Here is a 19,936-nt window from a genome sequence, read left to right as displayed (position 1 = left end):
TAAGTGGTTCAAAACACTGTTCCACCTTTAAACACATCAGCAGGCAACAGGCCTCTGCCATGAAAATTATAATTTAAACCAGAATGAATACCAGAAGGATGTTCACGGTAATGTGGCTGTTTTTTCCCTCCCATGTGTGTCTTTGCTCATATTTGATCAGGGAAGAGGCCACAGAAAACCGGGCCAAGGAAAGATCTAGAGAACTATGGTAGTTGCCAATGGAATCCAACCATTTGCATGACATCAAAAGCTAACGAGAATTAAGGATGTGCTATTTTTAAACAAATACTAGCACTTCCATATGGCTTTCCAGGAGTTTATATAACTCCCACTAAAACAAAAGGCCAGCTCTAAAGCAGCTGTAGAACAATAGAATCCCAAATCCTTTCATCCTTGGAAGAGTTCACTACTCTAAGAACACGTAAGTTCTATTAAAATCGAAAAGCAAAAAGGGGGGAAAAGTCAACTCCATGAAAGAATTCCCTTCTCTGTCCCTTGTTGATAAATACACTCCAGGAAGGGTAGGGAGGAAGAAGACCAGCAGCCCCTCTGCGGAAATTTGCAACAGCTCTGGAATTGCCACTAGATAAAAGCAAGTTATCCCTCTTTGGTGTTCCAAGCACTTAGGGTAAATAATGGGCCTTCCTAGTAAAACGCTTATAAAATATCATGAGGGAGAGTCCTGCTATGCAACTCTGTGGGTCAGGAATAGGCAAAATAAGAGCACTGCAGGACACCAGGATTAACAGAACCAAAAACTCGCTTTGGCCCCCCAAATGGCTAATGCTGCATACTGAAACAGACATGGCTATTGGTAGTTTGGGAGATGCGAGTAGCTAACAATGTTCTACTGCTGGGGTTGACTAGGGAGCACATGACTGTTCCTTTGGTTTCTAACTTAGGATCATTGGTTTTACAGGATGGTATGGAGCTCCTTATTCTTGGTCACCTATTTTCCAGAGACTACACTTATGAGTACTTTTTTTTTTTTTTTAAATAATGTTGGAAACTAACATAATGAGTATTGTGGTCTATTCTTTTTTCTGAAGGCTAGCATTAGATTAGTGATCCTGTTCTCTGAATGGTAAGACAGGCAGACCCATGAAGTAGCTAGAGCCTAAAGATTTATGAAGAAATTCATAAAGTTCAGTATCACAGGATTTATCTCTTCCTTACCTTATAGACCGAGTCTCTCAGGCAAATGATTAGTGGCACCACTATAGTGGCAATAGAAGAGAAGACTTAAAGTGAACGTGAACTATTAGTAAACACAAGCAAGCCAGACTGTAAAGCTGTTTGAAGGTTCTGGCAACTGTATTTCACTTTGAACAGATAACCTGCACTCTAAGTATTAAAGGACAGAGCTGATATTAAAAAATATATTTTTAATCCTTAATAAATGTAAATCGTAAAGTTCACATGCCTGTTACATGCATCTGAGAAAGCAACTCTGTTATTTTAGCAATTCCTAACTCAGTGTACCCAGAGCTGTATTTCACTTTCCTGATCCAAATTAACTTTAAAATTCTGTTTAAAAAAAAAAAATTCTAGGATAGGTAGGGACTACATTCAAGAGAAGAGTGAAATAATTACATCTTTTTTTTTTTTTCAGTATTTCTCAGAGTTCTTCAGGTTAGGATTTAATCTTTCAGCTTGGGTTTAAGGGCAGGATGTTTATATTGTCAAGGACCGAAATAAAGGTAAACAGGAATCAAGGAATGAGTGGGATGGCATGTGGTGTGTGTGTACCCACCCTGCACATAGGGGTAGGATGAAGGGGAGAGATTATAAATGCTCAGAACAATGTACAGTATAACTTCAAAAGTAGGTTTATGCTTCAAAAGACTTATAAATGTCAAGGGACCCCAAAATGTAACTTGTGAAAATACAGTCTGCATTTTAGGATTTGGAAAGATGTAAGACACAGACCGGAACTGGATCTTAGCAAACATACACATCACAAGAAAGGGCTTCTTGGCAGCAAATCAACACCAAAACTTGACATAATTGAAGGAAATTTAATTTCAAAACACAAGAACAAAAGGACAGCATGTTACTACCACTGCAAATGTAATTATCCTTCCTTATCTCCAGTAGAGCTGTGAACTGAAAATCCAATAGAATGCTGATCCGCACCCCACCGCCACCAAAGCTCTACTGAGAGACAGAGATGCTGTAAACGGCAACAGGCCAAAAATTCTCCCAAAGGAAGGATAAGCAACTCCACCGTAATAAACATGCAGGTTAACCAAACACCTTAAAAAAAAAAAAAGAAAGACGAAAGAAAAAAAGAAAAAGGAATTGGAGATATTCTCTGAAATGGAGGAAGAGTAAGATATTCTACATAGTCTAACTATAAAATAATTTTAAACCCATCTTCATGGAGAAATATCTTACGTTCAGTCTGGGCTACAATGAGGAAGGGCAGGCATTATAAACGAGGTAAGGAATTAAACAAGCCGAGTGAGCCAGGGAAGTAAAACGACCTCTGTGGTCTCGCCCCAGTTTGCTTCCGGGGAGCACCCCCACCCCCTCTATATCCCTGCCGACCACGCTAGCATTTCCAAGCTGAAAACCTGTATCCGTTCTTAGTACGGGTTCATGGCGTTTTGCTCGTGTGTTAAAGAAGGATGCTGGTGACCACCAGCTCCAATTGAGAGCCACTGCCATTGCTACAGGAAGCAACCTGCTTGTTATCATCCTAGAAGGACGGAAGAGCAAAAGACACGTTTTAAAATCACTATTTATCGTGAGAAGAGCTGAACATCCCTGGTGAAAAGACTGAAGAAACATCATTTAACCTGGATCTTTCAGCAGTTTTGTCACATCATGGCTAAATGTCTCCCAGCATCTCCTTCCTCTTAAGTGATAATAAAAAAGATGTATTCTTTAAGTGTAAATTAACCAACATTACGCTTGCTTTTTGAGATTTTTGGCAATTTCTTTGAGGTATGAACTGTTTTATTTCTATAAAATATGAAGCGTCTACCACAGTGGTGGGTATCCCTGTTGGTGCAGAATTAATACTGGCTTGTTGATTAGCTGAATGGATGGCTGGATGGATGGAGGGATGAATGGATGAATGGATAGATGGAGGGATGGATGAATGAGAGACACCAGGTGCTGTCGTCTCGGTAGAGTTAAGGAAACAAAGAATGCTCAAGTTGGAAGAGGCCTTAGAAGTCATTTATTCTCAAGGTAGGAGTCACTTCACTATCCACCCAACCTTGGCTTGCAAATCACCCATAAAATGGAGCTCACGAGTTCCCAACTGTAGTTTTTTTTTAATGATTTCATATAGAGAACAATAAGCCTCCCTTTTAAACAAACAGCCTCTTCCCCTCACCTTGCACAGAGCACACTCTGCCCACCCTGGGCAGCCTGAGGCTCAGGGCATGAGCGAGACTCAACGCGCGCATCGTCCTCAGCCTCGGCATCTGAGCGATGCCCAGAGCGCTAACGAGAAAACGAAGAACTCGTAAAAAGTCAGCCTAGGTCCTGATTTTAAAAAAAAGGTCCATTTTTCTTAATTAAAAAATCGAATAACATAGGAGAAATAATAATCATCAAATGGCAATCTATGGAAAGTGAAAAGCCTAATGACAAAGCGGAGAAAGATATCTATGACACATGACCAACAAAGCCTTAGTATTTAGAATAAAGAGCTCTTATAAATCATCAATAAAAGTACAATCAACTCAGGGGGAAAATGGGCAACAGATATTTCACAGAAGAGCAAACATGTATGGCCAAATGACACAAAGAAATGTGCCTTATCATTAAAAATTAGGAAAATGGCAGTCAAAATCCATAAGATATCATTTTATATCCATTTGATTGGCAAAAATTAAAGTCTGACAATATCAAGGGTTGAGAGCATGTGGATAGACAGGATCTTTATATATTACAGGGAGGAGTGAAAGTTGGTACAGGAACTTTTGAAAAACTTGCATTATAAAGTTGAACATACATCTCTATCACCCAGTAATGCTACTCTTAGGCATACACGCAAGATAAATTATTTCACGTGTACCGAAAGAGTGCAAGAATATTCCCAACAGTACAGTTTATAAAAGCAAAACAAAAAAACCCCAAAATGCCCATCAATCAGTGTGGATATGATAAACTGTGGCATATCCACACAATGGAGTATTACACAGCAGTCAAAGGTGATAAACTATGAGGACACACAGTATGGAAGAACCTTAACAATAATAAATGAAAAAATTAAATCGTACAAGATTACATAGAGCATGATACCCTTTTTATAAAGATAAACAACTTTATAAAAATATTTATTTTAGGGAAATGCAATAAAGCTATATAAAAGGAAAGCAAGGAAGTGATAAACCAAGGTTTCATAATGATGGTTACTGTGGCTAGGGGGTGGCAGAGGGATGGGAGACAGGTGGGTGTGTTATTATCAAGGTCCTAGCTGTTTTGGGTGGTTGCCACACCGTTCCTTAATGAAATATTTAAGTAAATAATAAAATGTCTGAAAATAAATCATAGATCAATAATAATCATGAGGGACTTCCCTGGTGGCACAGCGGTTAAAAATCCGCCTGCCCACGCAGGGAACACGGGTTTGAGCCCTGGTCCAAGAAGATTCCACATGCCGTGGAGCAACTAAGCCCATGTGTCATAACTACTGAGCCCGCGTGCTGCAACTACTGAAGCCCACTCGCCTAGAGCCTGTGCTCCACAACAAGAGAAGCCACCACAATGAGAAGCCTGTGCACCGCAATGAAGAGTAGTCCCCGCTCGCCACAACTAGAGAAAGCCTGCGCACAGCAACGAAGACCCAATGCAGCCAAAAATTTAAAAATAAAATTTAAAAAAAAAGTGCAAAGCTTATAAAAAAATTATAATCATGAACCAAGGATACGATTTTGCCCATTAAAAAAGAATGGCATTCCCGGCTCACCTTCATACAACTGGGCGTATTGGGGGAATCCTGCCGCCCGTAGCCAATCACAAGCTTCTTTGGCTTCAATTTCTAGAATAGAACAGAGGACAGACAAACATGTTAGTCATGTGTAACTCAGCGTACTTCTTCTTCCTTAATAAACTCTGGTTTTGTTATATAAGCAAAAGACGACATCTGTTGAAAAGGGATAAGCAAAAAGCGAAAAAGAAAATCCACTTATTCAAATGGTTTCGATTTTTGTGCATCTTTTCAGACTTTAAAAAATATATGTAATTATCCATCTTTCCTTTAAAAGACAAAAAACAAAAATGGAGTCCCAGCAGTAAGTTACTCTGTGCTGCTTCTGTGTTCTGGTTATAAATGATTAAAAAAATAGGGCTTAATGAGAAAGTTGAAGAAGGGTTAAATAATTATTAATTTTAGGACTAGATGGACTAACTTGCTTTACTTTTCACATCAATAAAAGGCCACCAAGTACATCTGACACCCTGGAAGAGCACTAAGTTGACCAAAGGGACTGAGCTTCTGCCACCCAGTGGGATGTGTGTAACTGCCCAGGGGCTGTGAAGGTGTGCCTTCGGGTGCATCAGGCAGTAAGAGAGGCCTGGGCAGTCAGGGGCCCTGGAGGGCATTAAGTCAATAAACCCCACAATCTTGGCAGGCTGAGATGCCTAATAAAGCTTCTACTTCCCCGTGGTTAACATCTTGTAGATAGTATTGATAAACAGAAAGGCCAAGAGCAACTAACACACCTGCGTTCAAATTCACTCAAGCACTTATTTACAATGCCGTTAGCATAGAGGAGGTCGGCACAGTCATTAGTTTCTCAGTTTGCACAAAGAATATTCTTTCAACCCTCTTCCCACCTTCCTCAGACCATTAGAGTACTTAAGGTATGTAAGGCTAGTCACTCATTTATAAATGTCTCAACATTGCTTAATTTATTCCAGATTCAAATCTTCATTATGCATCTCTCCTCTGAGCCAGATAGGAGGTTGACAGTCCATCATGGAGAAGTATGTATATATCACTTTTGTCTAGTGACTTTATAGTTTCAGAGCATTTTTTAAACTATTATTTTATGAGTTCCTTGGGTCTTTAAAGAAAAAAGAATTAAGAACACTCAAATTCATTAAAGCAAGTAGGAATGTCCTTATTGAACCAACCGTGCCAAAGATAAAAGCCTGCTGCTATCTTCTGATGAGTTAGTTAATACCCAAACAAAAACAATTATGGCAGCAGAGAAGCAATAAATGACATGGCAAGGTTTATTACTTTCATGAATCTTTTCAGTGTGGCGATGAAAGTAGCATCATAAAACACAAGATTCAGGACTGAACTCGGGGAAGAAGGATAGAGTGACATGAATGTGTAAGAATCTCGATGTTTGTACTAAATCATAGAATTGTCCAATGTGAATTACCTGCGCTAACATTTTTTCATGTATTTATAACCATACCTTGTTTCAGAAAGGAATTAATGAAGATTTATATAAAATCATAAAATAAACATTTTCCAGAGAACTATATTGCTGGAAAAACATATAAAAGCTCAACATTTTATTTTAAAGGATGTGGAAACTACTTTTTTCTCTATCCCCATGGCCCTCGCTCAAAGATAGATATGGAAAGAAAAAAAGCTAAGTGTTTTGTTTTTTAAAAATATTTTAAATATCTCACTTCTTCTGACTATCTGGAGGTTATTTCCACTGAACACATTGTTAGACATCGAACAACAAATTGCTAAAAAGTAAATGTATTCGCTTTCTAAATATTTTACTTAATAAGTGGTGAGTAGCCAGAAATTCTCAACGTCCACCCTTTCTGTGGACACCCTTTCTGTCTGTCATACTCAGATATGACAACAGATCAGTGCACATGCGCATGTGCGCACACACACACACACACACACACACAGACACACACACACACACCCCTTAACTGGACACAATTCTCCAGCCAGTATCACCACCTATTTAGAGAACATTCCTGATTTCTTATTAAAATGGCTTCATGCCAAGAGGCACGAAAGATATAAGGTATTATTTTTCTAAAAAACCTTTAAATTTATATAATACTTTACAAATCACAAAGTGTTTTCACATATATTACTCACTTAAGGCCCCACGTAACTTCAGGAACACATAAATGCTTACTGCTGTGTTGTCATCCTTATTCATTTTCCACCACTACAAAAAGAAATGCCCCCAAATGACCAAAATCGATCTAAAAAGCTGTGTTCAAACAGCCACTCTTCTTAGGGCCACTTGGTTAGAAAGAAATGATGTGAACAGGCCAAGGTTTGCTTCTTCAGCAGATAATTTAAAGAAAGGTCTACAATGGCTAAAAAGCAGCACTTCCAAGAACTACAGAGATTAGTAATTTTACCTGCCTTTTCCTTTCCCTAAAATAGATGAGAATGTCTTTCTTTTAGATATGAAACCATGGGAAACAGACAAGCCTGTATCTAGTTTACATTTAACAAAGTTCATTCATGAAAACTTAGGCTGCATAATAATAAATGAGAACTTAAACCCACTGTTTCTATAGAAATCAGAATTAGAAAATTGTAAAAATTGTAAAAAGCTGTCACTGATTTTTTTTTTTTTTTTTTTTTTTGCGGTACGCGGGCCTCTCACTGTTGTGGCCTCTCCCGTTGCGCAGCACAGGCTCCGGACGCGCAGGCTCAGCGGCCATGGCTCACGGGCCCAGCCACTCCGTGCCACGTGGGATCCTCCCGGACTGGGGCACGAACCCGTGTCCCCTGCATCGGCAGGCAGACCCTCAACCACTGCGCCACCAGGGAAGCCCAACTGTCACTGATTTTTTAATAAATGAGACAGTTACTGACTTCACTCCCACCCCTTTCCAGTTACCAAGTGAAAATGATAACGATCTAAGTACTGATTTTTTGAAAAAATCAGTATTTCCATTTTATTTAACATGAAATGAACCTATGTCTCTATCCAGGTCAGGTAGTGATTTACGCCTTCTAGTTCCCCGGATCCAGGCCACAACTTTGACTCTTATCCTAACTGAAACTCCAAGTTTCCAATTCTCTCCTCTCTGAGACTCCAGCCACCAACCCTGCCTCATCAAACTTCCTGCATTACAGTTTTGATCTCGTCTCTCCTGCAAAAACTTCCCTGGAGCTCCACTGCTTAGAAAATCAAGTCTAAATATCTCCCTAGGTTTTCAAGGTTCTCCATGTGGCATCCAAATGAATCGTTCGGCTCCCTGTACTCCCTCCATACCCCAGCCAAAGTAAACTTGGCCCTTCCTCATCTCCCCACACATCCCTGGCTGGAAGTTCTCTCCTATCCCCTCATTATCCTTCAAGGCCTAGTCCAAGCGCCACCTCCTCTAGGAAGTCTTCCCAGATGCCTCCTGACAATTCTGTCAATGGCTAAGTTTTCTTGACCGCTGACTGTGCACAAGGCCCAGTTTCAGTACTTAAGGCATATGAATTCCTTGACCCCTCATACTGATCCTAACACGTGGGTTGCACATATCATCCCACATGGGTTGGGAATATCATCCCCAAGATATGCAGATGGAGAAACAAGTGGAGAAACAACCAGCTCTCCTCGAAAACAAGCTTCCTTTCCATTCAAATGCCCTAGTGAACAGGAGAGCTAAGGCTTGCAGACATGAGCAACACCGGATTTTCCTGAGAAAATATGCAACAGTGAACAACATGTAAAATATTAAACAAAACCAGGTAAACATTGCATTACTGCTGTCACTTTAACTCCCCATGCCTGTTTTTGGAGGCCTCTAACCAGTTCTCAGGGTGTGACTTTTCCTTCAGTGGTCGAATGAAAAACTATCAGCACGGTTTTTAAAAAACATTCCCCACCAGGCAGAGGCGCCAGAAACTGGAAACACAGTGGAAACACAAGGACACTTTTAGACTTGGGTTTTCTCTTAGCAAACAACAGACAAATGTGTGAAGGAGGAAACAGGAAATTTTTATTGGCGCCACCTTTAATAATTAGTTGTATTAGATGAATGAGGTTCAGGACACCTTTGGTGTAAGGCTTGGGAACCATTAGGCCATATTTGCATGCTTCTTGGCATGATGGGATGACCCTATCTTCCCCTTACCTCTTAACAGTAAGTTAAACAGAAATTCCCCAACACCGTCATCATTCCGCTGAACTCGCTGATCTTAGCGGCTGAGCAATGGTAATCGGGTCGAAGCAGGATGTGATTACTTCCATCTTCCCTTTCCTCTACCTTCACAGTGCGAACCCTCGTGCTTGCTTCCTGCCTTCTTTGCAATGTGCTCCTGAAATCAGGGCTCAAGGCAAATGCTCCGTGGACTTTACCTCTTAAATAAAATTCTAAGGAATTGGAGGAATGTAAGAAAATTCAAACATTTTCTAGATTCCTTGGATTCCCCCAACTATGGCAGACTTGCAGGCAAAGATCCATGGAAATGTTGATGTTCTTACAGCCATGGAGAAGCACGTCAGCTGTGTTAAGGCAGGCAGTGCTTTCTGATCTAAACCAAGATGCCTGCCCTGGTCACAAAAATTCCTTCAAATGGAGGAGTAATTACTTCAAATGATCAGTTCTCTCGCCTCCGTTAAGGTGGCCAATTTTACAGGACTGCCGTACAGCTGGGCACCAACAGCTTAACCTCCCCAGGCACAGGGTTTCACAGGGCAGAGAAGCAAACCACAGCCTCAGACACTTGATCTCAGTGGCTCTGAGCCTTGGATCCTAGTAGGCATCACCTTGGGGAGCTTTCTAAAACCACCCACCACTATCCACTCCCAGGTATTCTGATTTTCTCCATCTAGGGAGGGCCCAAACAACATCTTTTTTAAAAAGCTCCTAAGTAAATGTAAAGGTAGCCAGGATTGGGAACCACTGAACCAGACAACATTTCTTTGCATGCCTTTATCCCAGACTCTTTCTTCCCCAATTATCCTAACAGCCTTCCAACTGAACTCTCTGATAACCCCTGCCCCCAAGAAATGTATCCTAGTCCAAAGGGTTCCTGAGCCCTGGATTGATTTGTATGAAATACATAATTCATCACGTCACTCCTCTGCTTAGAATTCTTCCATGACTCTCCACTGCCTTTCACATACAATACAGTCCCGACTCCTCAGCAGACCCACAGCCGTCTTAACTCGCCTCTGCCCAGCCATTCCGCTCCTGGAAGGTCTCCAAATGCAAGCTCTGCTCCCGTCTTCCTGAATTCCTTGGGGTTCGCAGGATGCATATGCTCTCTTAACACTTCAAGTTCTTATCTCTTCTCTCTCCTGCCGCAAACAAATTCCCCCTCTGCACCCCATCAACCCCTCTCCCCCACCCTCCTCGTATGGTGAGGTGCAAATACCAGAAGCTTCTTAATTCATTTGTATATCCTGAAAGACTACTTTTTCCACATTGGAAGCACACATACATTTGTTTGAAGGAAAAGAACCCATTAAAATTTCCCTTTCTTCAAAGACAGACTTAGAAAACTACAACTTAAACCCCTGTCTCTTTGCAATTAATAAAAATAAATGTTCAACACATACACTGTCAAAGACTGGTTATCGGGAGTTACCTATGTAAAGTGAATTCCTGGTTGGGCTAAGTCAGATAGCACAACATATATATTAATATTTATTAAACTCTTCTGTTATCTAATCACAGCAAAGATTATGACTAGCCACTAGCAACATTCCTACCCTCAGAAGCCTAAAAGAATTCTAAACATTTGCTGTGCCTATCCTGAAAGAAACCAGTTAGGAAGCTTTTGGAAGACCGGTCAATACTAATTCAGTTTCTAGGCCATTTGGCCTCACAGGAGCTGACCCCAATCCACCTTCAGATATATTCTAGTACAGCCACACATTTACGTGAAGCCAATCACCCTTCATTTCCCCCCTTAACTCAATATTTATTTATTGAACATCCACCGTCTGTGCTGCCAGCTGTGCTCAGGGACAATCAAAGGCACAGGTTCCTGCCCTGAAGCTGGAAGCCAAAGGGAAAGGTAATTCACAGTTAAGGGCATGATGCCAGATGATCCTCTACTTAGGAATGAACTGGTTTCCTAAGGGCTCTTCTGAGATCCCTGTATTTAAGTCCCCAGGGACCCTGTCTGGGCAGCACCTAAAGAATCCCCACTTCACAGGTGAGAGCCAGAGGCCTAACGATGGCCCACCCGTCCCAGCTCCTTCCTCTACCCCTTCTGTCACCCCATCTGCCTCCGGCTAACTGATCCAGCCTTACTGGTCTCACACACCCCAGGCCCCCTTTCCTGCTTCAGTTTTTTTCTTCCAAAACGTTTATTGTGTTTATTTTGTCTCACCCCTCTGCAAACTCGCAAGAGGTCAGTTTCTTTGCCTGTTTTACTCTTTGTTGTACCCCAAGCACTGCCAACAGTGTAGCGCACATAGTAGTTACTCGACAAGTAAGTATTACATAAATAAATAAACTGCAATGTGATTTTCTTCCAGTGAAGTTGTCTTAATTTTTCAGACCAGGATCCACCATAAGAAACACGTTTTACATTGTAACCTGGCACACACATATATGCATATGTGTATACATGCACCCATTCTTGTACACAAACACACGTGTGTGTATAAGCATATACAAAACTGAAACGAGTTTCCCCAAATAACACTTACAATAAGTAATGCAGTCTTACATTTTCCCACTCTATTTTAAAAAATACTATTTGTTACCTCCCAAAGCAACCCATTTGAAATACACTATTCTCACACAGCTTTTTCTTAAAGAGAAAGGAAGGAAGGAAGGAAGGAAGGAGGAAGGAGGAAGGAAGGAAGGAAGGAAGGAAGGAAGGAAGGAAGGAAGGAAGGAAGGAAGGGAGGGAGGGAGGGAAGGAAGAAAGGAGAGGAGAAAAAAAAGAAAGAAAAAGAAAACAGCAAACTAAAACACTTCTGTATAGTACAGAGGAGATTGTGATGTGACAAAGACACGTATGAATTCAGAGGTGGGAGGGGGAGAGAGGGAGGGGGCTGCTTGGGCACTCATTTTAATGCTCAGCCTCTATTTAAGGAGGCCTTATGATATTTTATATAAGATTGCATTGCAGGAGAGGAGATTTGGAATAAAAGAAAATAAGCTAAGCGGAGAGCTGGCAAAACAGTTGTGTGTGAAGGAATGGTACGTAGTCTCAATTTACTGTAACAGAGAACAAAGGAAGGGGAGGCATGCAGTGGAAAGCGGGTTATGCCACAGAGCAGATATAGGCGTCTCCTTAGCCTGGTTACCCAATGAGCAACCAACACTATTTCCTCAGATGTAGAAGAGCTTTGCATCTGAGTTTCCCAAGTTCCTTCTAATAATCCATCACAGAAAGGGGGCAAAGTATGACCTGTAAGAGCTCAGGAAAATAGGTCCAGGAAAGAATCCATTGCTTAGTTAAGCAGTCTTAAGAAAATAATCTCTCTGGACCGGTTTCCTCATCTGTAAAATGTGGGATTGCTATAGGCTTCGTAAATTCCCTGTTTCTGACTCTAAGAATTCCTTTATGCCCATTTCCCTTGCTCTCTAAGACAACCTTTAGACTAGGTTCCATTTCTGTTAATTTTCCAGATTTATCATCAATTACATGGAGATATCCTTCTTCCTTCAAAAAGTTAGATCAATAGTAACTACTTTGAGTTCTCCAATTTTGAAAATTTACTGGTTTATTGCTGAAGTATCTAATTTGCTTCTTAATAGATCAATTTCTTTATTTGTCCTATGAAGCCAATGTTCATATTACAGAGAATTCAAAACCCTAGGTGTTTTTGCTTATGTATATCTACAACCCTCAAACTAAAATTAGTCTTTATAGGAAGAAAACACTTCAACCCATAGAAAACTTTGAGTTTGACTTTGTTTATTGATCCTGTACATTTGTGTTTCAGTTAATAGCACCATCCTGGCATCTACCTAACCAGTGAATTGGGGGCTGGAAAGCATCTTGGAACTTTTCATGTTTTCTCTTTACAAATGAGGAAGCTGGTCCAAAGTTTAGGTAATTTGCTTAAGGTCCAGAGCCACCTAGGCCTCACTCCTGTTTAGAGAACTTCCTGCACACTGCAGTCTTGCCTACAAAGACCACCCTCACTTTTAAATCGCTAGACTGTTTTCCAGTACAAGTAAGAACTGGGAGTTTTGAGGGAGCTCTCTTTTTAAGTTTTTTTCCCCCCTCCTGCTTGAGATCTGGAGGCAGAGATGTTGCTTTCTAGTGAAGAACATTCCTAGAAATAACATAAAGGGGGAAAAAAGGACCTATTTCCCCCAATGATGTGATGACAACTTAATAAATGGCTCTGCATCAAAAAACGGAAATCTTGGGACACACAGGCAAACCTACACCTGAGATTCTGCGCAGGAGGCCACACTCTAGCAATGCAGAGTTAAATGAATTGAAATCCCCTTTGGGGATCATTTAGGTCAACTGTTTGCAAAACACAGTTTTTAACACACAAACCGGGAAAAAGCAAGTAGCTCATATCAAAAAATATATGCCCTTCCCTTGCAAAGGCAAACAGCTCTGTATTCGTTTAAGCCCAGGCATGACCAGGCACCTTCAGGCACTCCAGGCTTCAGTTGATTTAGTTATTTCCAGGAACAGAAAACATCTCCCAATGAATCAAAAATTGGCACTTACTACCCAACACAAAATAGTCAAACTGAAATGAAAATAAACTATTAAGGAAATGGATACTGCGTCATCACATCTTTCTACTTCATTTCAATCTGGGGTTGGGCAAAAAACCTTCCATTTACACACACATACACACACACACACACTTCTAGTATTTTGCATCAAATATTTATGCATTTCAAACCATGCATTACTAAGAAAAGTGATTTGAAATAGCTCTTTAAATACTAAGTCCTTTAAAGATGATAATTGGGTAGATTAAGAAAATAATTTCAAGAAAGGAAACCATCTTAAACCAACTTTAAGGGACTTATTTTTCTGAGCCTCATTTTTTTCATTAAGTGAAGTACATGGTTTACGATTATATAATCCACTTCCTTTTAAATTTATTTCTCAAGGCAAAAATACCTGGTCAAACCTAAAATAACAACTACCTCCCTATCTTCACCATTAAAGACTGACAGGCTCATCAAGTCTTTCTTTTACATATGTTAGCAAAGCTTATTCTACTAAACAACCCCTCCCCAATCTTTGGCTTTTTCCCTAAGTTCTACAGCGTTATAGCACAGGAGAGAGAAAATATTGTGCAAATTGTAGTGTTACAAAAACCTTAAGTTAGAAATAAAGAGAATAGTGAGAGATTCTAAAGAAACTGTTCACTCATATTTCAGTGCATCCTGACAGAGAAAAAAGATCTAGAATTGAATGAAACATCAAGTTGCCTCATCAAAGACCAATGAAAATAAAAACATGGCAGATACTGGTTAATACAAGCAGCTTTTAGCCACTCCTATGTCTAACCTCAAACAGGAAACACTACAGGCAGATCTCATGTTACTGTACTTTGTAGATACTGCAGTTTTTACAAATGGAAGGTTTGTGGCAACCCTGTGTTGATCAAGTCTATTATTGGGGCCACTTTTCCAACAGCATTAAAAAATGCTGTTGGAAAAATGCTAAACAGCATTATGTTTAGACATAATCTTGTAGACATCACTTTTTTTTTTGCGGTACGCGGGCCTCTCACTGTTGTGGCCTCTCTTGTTGCGGAGCACAGGCTCCGGACGTGCAGGCCCAGCGGCCATGGCTCACAGGCCTAGCTGCTCCGCGGCACATGGGGTCTTCCCGGACCAGGGCACGAACCCGTGTCCCCTGCATCGGCAGGCGGACTCTCAACCACTGCGCCACCAGGGAAGCCCCAAACATCACTTTTATACGCAATGGGAAACCGAAAAAGTTCATGTGACTTGCTTTACTCTTGTGGTCTGGAACCGAACCTGCAATACCTCCAAGGTATGCCTGTGTTCAATGTGACTTTCTCAGTTTTGTGCGAAAGGTGTAAGAAAAATAAGTATTACTGTTTTCTAGGTGAGCTAAAGAATTACTTTCATCAAAATCGCTCATGACACCCAGCCCCCCAAACACACAAAATCTACTGGTCAAAATGTGACTCAGGTCCATCTGTTTAGTTTAAGAACATTACTGGTTTTATAACATACATTTTTCCTACAAACACATTAAGATCCTTATTTTGTTGTTTCCCCGTTTTGTTTACACATAGGGGCAGGAAGGGGTCTGAAGTTCCATTCAACTCACATATGACCTTGGACTAGTCATTGAACATCCAGGCAACTCAGCTGCCCCCAGTAGGGAAGAGGCAATGTTTTTCCAGGCTGCCTTTGCAAAGTTCTGTAATTTCACATGGAATGACTTTTACAAATGCATAAGCACAATACAAGATCCCTTTTTGGTGCCACACAGTTTGAAAAGGGGAGTGGTGAGGAGATGTCCTTTTATGAGTTGATGACTTCTCCAAACTCAGGAGGGCAGGTGAAGATGATTTCAGAATTTCTGCATCTTCTATCTACTTCGTCACCTGAGTGTGACCACGGGCATAGCAAGGCTGGACTGCACCTCCCAGGTCCCTTCCTTTCTGGCTTCCTAAGTGCTGCAGCCTGGGAAATGCTACAAACTCAGGGTGTGGAAAACTTTTGTCCCTCAGACATCCTCTAGAGACTCCTACAAGGAGGAGGAAGGCGCCTTTCTGTCGAGCTGCAGGAAGCAGCCTCCAGCCCTCTCCACAGGACACTCAGAGGTGGGGCAGGGAAGAGAACAAAATGTGGATGGGAGGTGTCAAAGGCATCTGAGGACTCCATGCACTGACCTCAGCCTTCAGTTCGCCTTTGATTTTTCTCCTGGAGGTGGGAGGGGGTAAGACGTGAGAAGGCCATCAAGTTGAGGTATGTGTGGACAGAAAAGGAGCTTACTTTCCACTATGAAACTCACTCTAGTAGCAGCATTTTAAAAAGCAAGGATGAAGGATTAGAGAGAATGATTCCCATTGTGTGTTGGCTTGACTTCAGTGAGGAATAATATTTTACCTTTTGTGCCCAAGAACACTATTTCCTGGTAGGTAGGCCTTTTCAAGGTGCCATTCAAAATGTTTTCAGTGACGGCTGGGAGAAAACTTTCCCTTAGAAATATTATTTTGGAATACTTTCACTGAATTTCACTGAAGAAAGCACTGTTCAGTACAGTCAATAGGGGCTAGAAAATGGTATCCCAACCCCCTTCCCCAAATATCAAAGACAGAGGCCCGAGGTCTCCATTCATGAGGCCCCTGAGACAGGACGCAGAAACCACTCATTTGTCAACCTGGGACCCTAACATTTCAGCACTCTACCTACCAGCACAAGCCCCCTAGGAAACTGCAAAGTAATTGCAAGATTCTATTTGGCCACCAAATATTGTTTCCTCAATTGAATCAACTCCTGCCAAATATATGTCCATAATTGGAATCTACAGCCACATACACCTGGATGAAATCCTAGCTATCATGAGATCACAGTAGGTGATCTCAGGCAAGGTATTGAACTCCCCCGAGCCTCAGATTCCTCATCTGTAAAATGGGAATAATTATATCTACTTTGTGAGGTTGCCGTGAAGATTACATGTGACAATGAAAGCAAACTTCACAATAAATTTTGGCTTCTATAATGTTATTACTATTCTGTCAAAAGTCTGGATTTTTAATAAAAATTAAAAAGGAGTATCCACACTAGAGAAGGATGACTATTGTTTATGAGACTATAAAACACACACATATGTGTGTGTGTGTATCTATCTATCTATCTATATACATATGGGCTAAAAACTCAAGACTTTCTTCCTACCCATTGTTAATTATGATGGCAAGAAGGGAATAGCTAGTGAAAAAAATGTTAAGACACAGTAGACCTAATTAAAGAAGCTCCAGCAGGACTACACCCTACTTATCATTGATCATGATAATCCTTAACAACAACACGGGCTCCCACAAGGAAAAGTACAAACAGACAGGAAGAGCCTTTCTCATCTGGGAATCTTACCCCTTTTACATTAATGAGATTTCTGACTAATTTGAGGCGACAAGAAAACACCACTGATTGTACTCACTCCAGCCATCCATTCTTATAAAACATATTTTAACCCTATAGCACTGTCCTTCTTAAAAGAGTAAGAATTACCGTCAAGTCCCGGAACTCCTCCCTACACAATGGCCACACAGTCAGATACACAGACAATTGTGAAAATCCACTGCAGAAAAGCATTTTCCTCCTAATTTCACAGCCATGGAAAAGAGGCACTTGGGACTGTGCTTTTTAGGACACAGTGCTGGATATTTATACTTTATGGTTGAGTATAAGTTCCCCCTGACCACAAGCAACGAGGACAATTTTTGATGTCTTGAACGCTGTATAGATTACTCCTTTGTGTTGTAGCCCCCAATGCCAAAGTAAGTATCTTAGAGGTAAACCCAGCTAAAATGAACACTCAGAGAAACTCAAGAGAAATGACTAAGTTTAGAAATTAAATTCTCTCTCCTCCGCTGGATTCTAACTCATATAATTCTAAGCATTAGACTAACCCAACTTTAAAAATGAAAATCACCCTTCTCCCCGGGTCTGCTTTATAATTTCAACAGGCTTGGCATGACGTGAGCCTCCCTGACAGTTGCACCATGGGCCAGCTTGTGCTATAATGTTCTAAAGCACTGAGAATTCGGTCTTTAGCGATTTGGCAATGTCCAGGGAGGAAGGGGAAACATCTGAAGTTATTTTTACTTTTGCAAGTCCTCTGGTTGTACAGGGTGAATGCTAGGGTGGGTCAAGTATTGTCTGGAACCTTCAGGGTCTTTTTTTTTTTTTTTTTTTTGCATGGCCTCATTTCCGTCTTCCTGTTGCTAGGAAGGAGAGCTAAGCATGAGAAACGCGTGTTTACAATACTGGACCATCCTGTCCAGCACAAGGCTCTCTTCAGAAAAGTACGATTCACTTCACCCACTGTACTTTGGATGCCCCCATTCTTCTGAACCAAATCACCCTCCACTGAATATTTTCAAATTGCATATTTACCCACCTAAGTCATAAAAATACCACTCTCATTTGAACGTTGCATCATGGCTTAAAATCTCCATGGGGACACCAAGGGAAATCCAAGTACTTATTTTTGTATTTAAAACCACCTCTTGGAATCCCACCAAGCTTCTGATTGCAAGGCATCTCACTGGGGCCTCCCATACCCTCTTTAAAGCCCCACACCAGTTTTACAAGGAAGAGTTTAAGTACTATCTACATTTTTCACCCACTTCACAGGGATAAATTGTTTAATCATAACAAGCTTTTCTATTAATCTGGTATATTTTCCAGAAGCAACCAAACATCCCCCTTTAATGTAAAAACACCCTTAAACTTTGCTTGGTCTTTGGTTTTTGAACTACAATATAGAACAATAACAAAATAAAGAAAAAAAGGCTTTAGTTTTAAAGGGGCATCCGGTCTCTCAGAACCTTTGCTCCAAAACTATAGGAAAATCCTTTGATTAGTCCAGTGTGTTAAAACTTGGAACACCGCCTTCACTTAGCCATAGTTAATTGCTTAACAGTGTAACATTTTCATTCTTTAAGGAGGTAAATGGTGTTTCTCATAAGATCCACAATTAGGAAGTTAATACATAAGTAAGTCACTGAAATGACGTTTCTCATCCACTCTTGGGAAAGATCAAGTTGGAAGCTACTTAATCTCATTCTGTGGAGTAGGGAAACCATGTCAGCCCCCTTTCTTGAGCTTCCAGTAAGTTTGGTGTAAGGCGGCGGTCCCCAACCTTTTTGGCACCACGACCGGTTTCGTGCAAGGCAATTTTTCCACAGACCGGGGTGGGGGGATGGTTCCGGCAGTAATGCGAGTGATGAAGAGCGATGGGCGGCAGCAGACGCAGCTTCGCTCGCTCCCCAACCACTCACCTCCTGCTGTGCGGCCAGGTTCCTAACAGGCCACGGACCGGTATGGGTCCGCGGGCCCGGGGTTGCGGCCCCCTGGTGTAAGGTGGCTTGAAATAAAATAAAATCTGGTTTTGTCAAAAGCAAACTTTTAAAAACAGCTGGGAGAGAAAGTCTGCTGTGCTTCATTTTAAACTCTGAACAGTAGTGCTAATGAAAAAAATATGCACCTAGGATTGGACCACGCTGTAAATCTGGCAGGCCACAATAAAAATTAATACACACAATCGCCAACATTTTCTCGGAAAACGTCTCGAAATAACGTCTGAATGCACATCTGCTAACTATTTGACACTCATTTCCCAGGACTTTAGTTCTATTAGGGGGGCTGTTGACTTACGGGGCACCCCTCGGACCATCTGCTGCAGGCTGCAAGCCAAGATGGCACTGGGTGCCTGCATTAATTCCACACTTATGCTCGGCAAATTATCTCTGCGGAGGACCAGCCTGCAGTCCAGATGGATGCTGAATTAGTCAACCTCTTGGAGCTGCTGATAGATTTACATCCAGAGTTCTGCTGGGCTATTATTTTCCCTCATCCCTTCAGCAAACAGAGTTTTGCAAAAAAAAAAAAAAAAAAAAATGTAATTTGAGACTCAGTATTCTGCCTTCTCCATAGCTGTGATTTTTTTCCATCCAAATGCGTCATATATTCCGCCCTCACGCATCTTTGCATAACGGATGGCTCTGCCTGGACTGCATTCCTCCATCTCACCGGCAATCACTGAGGCAGCTTCTGAATCCTAAGAATGTACCCATTTGCTAACCAAGTTGAGTGTAACATGACTCAGTCAACGCAAGCATCAGGAAAGGTTTTCTTCTCCACAGTACAGATTAATGACTATATGCAGGGGCTTACTTCTACACTAATTAGCATAAATTGGGTACTGAACATCAGTCCCAGACACTGGGCTAAGCCCTTGTATTAGCTCGTTTGATCCTCAACACCTCCCCACGCAGTAAACACAGTTATTACCCCCATGTTGCAGATGAAGGAGGTACAGAGAGGTCCTGTCAATTCCCAGATTCGCCCAGCAAGCAGGCTGCAGATCCAGGAT

General features: G+C 41.2%; 1 protein-coding gene across 2 annotated transcripts in view; it reads right to left on the bottom strand.

Moving 5' to 3' along the window:
- The window catches only part of LOC309977567 (rho GTPase-activating protein 7), a 178,217-nt gene that overhangs the window by 23,562 nt on the left and 134,719 nt on the right, over positions 1-19,936 (bottom strand). For both annotated transcript variants that reach the window (XM_082863706.1, XM_082863707.1), the window contains exon 2: positions 4,928-4,999. In XM_082863706.1, the coding sequence (XP_082719832.1) occupies positions 4,928-4,999 (72 nt within the window). The remainder of the gene's footprint in view (positions 1-4,927; positions 5,000-19,936) is intronic.

Source organism: Leucopleurus acutus (assembly GCF_964270905.1).
Source record: "Leucopleurus acutus genome assembly, chromosome: 21".
In the NCBI taxonomy this organism is placed as follows: Eukaryota; Metazoa; Chordata; class Mammalia; order Artiodactyla; family Delphinidae; genus Leucopleurus; species Leucopleurus acutus.
Note: the sequence above shows the minus strand (reverse complement) of the source record. Positions and strands in the feature narration are given on the sequence as shown.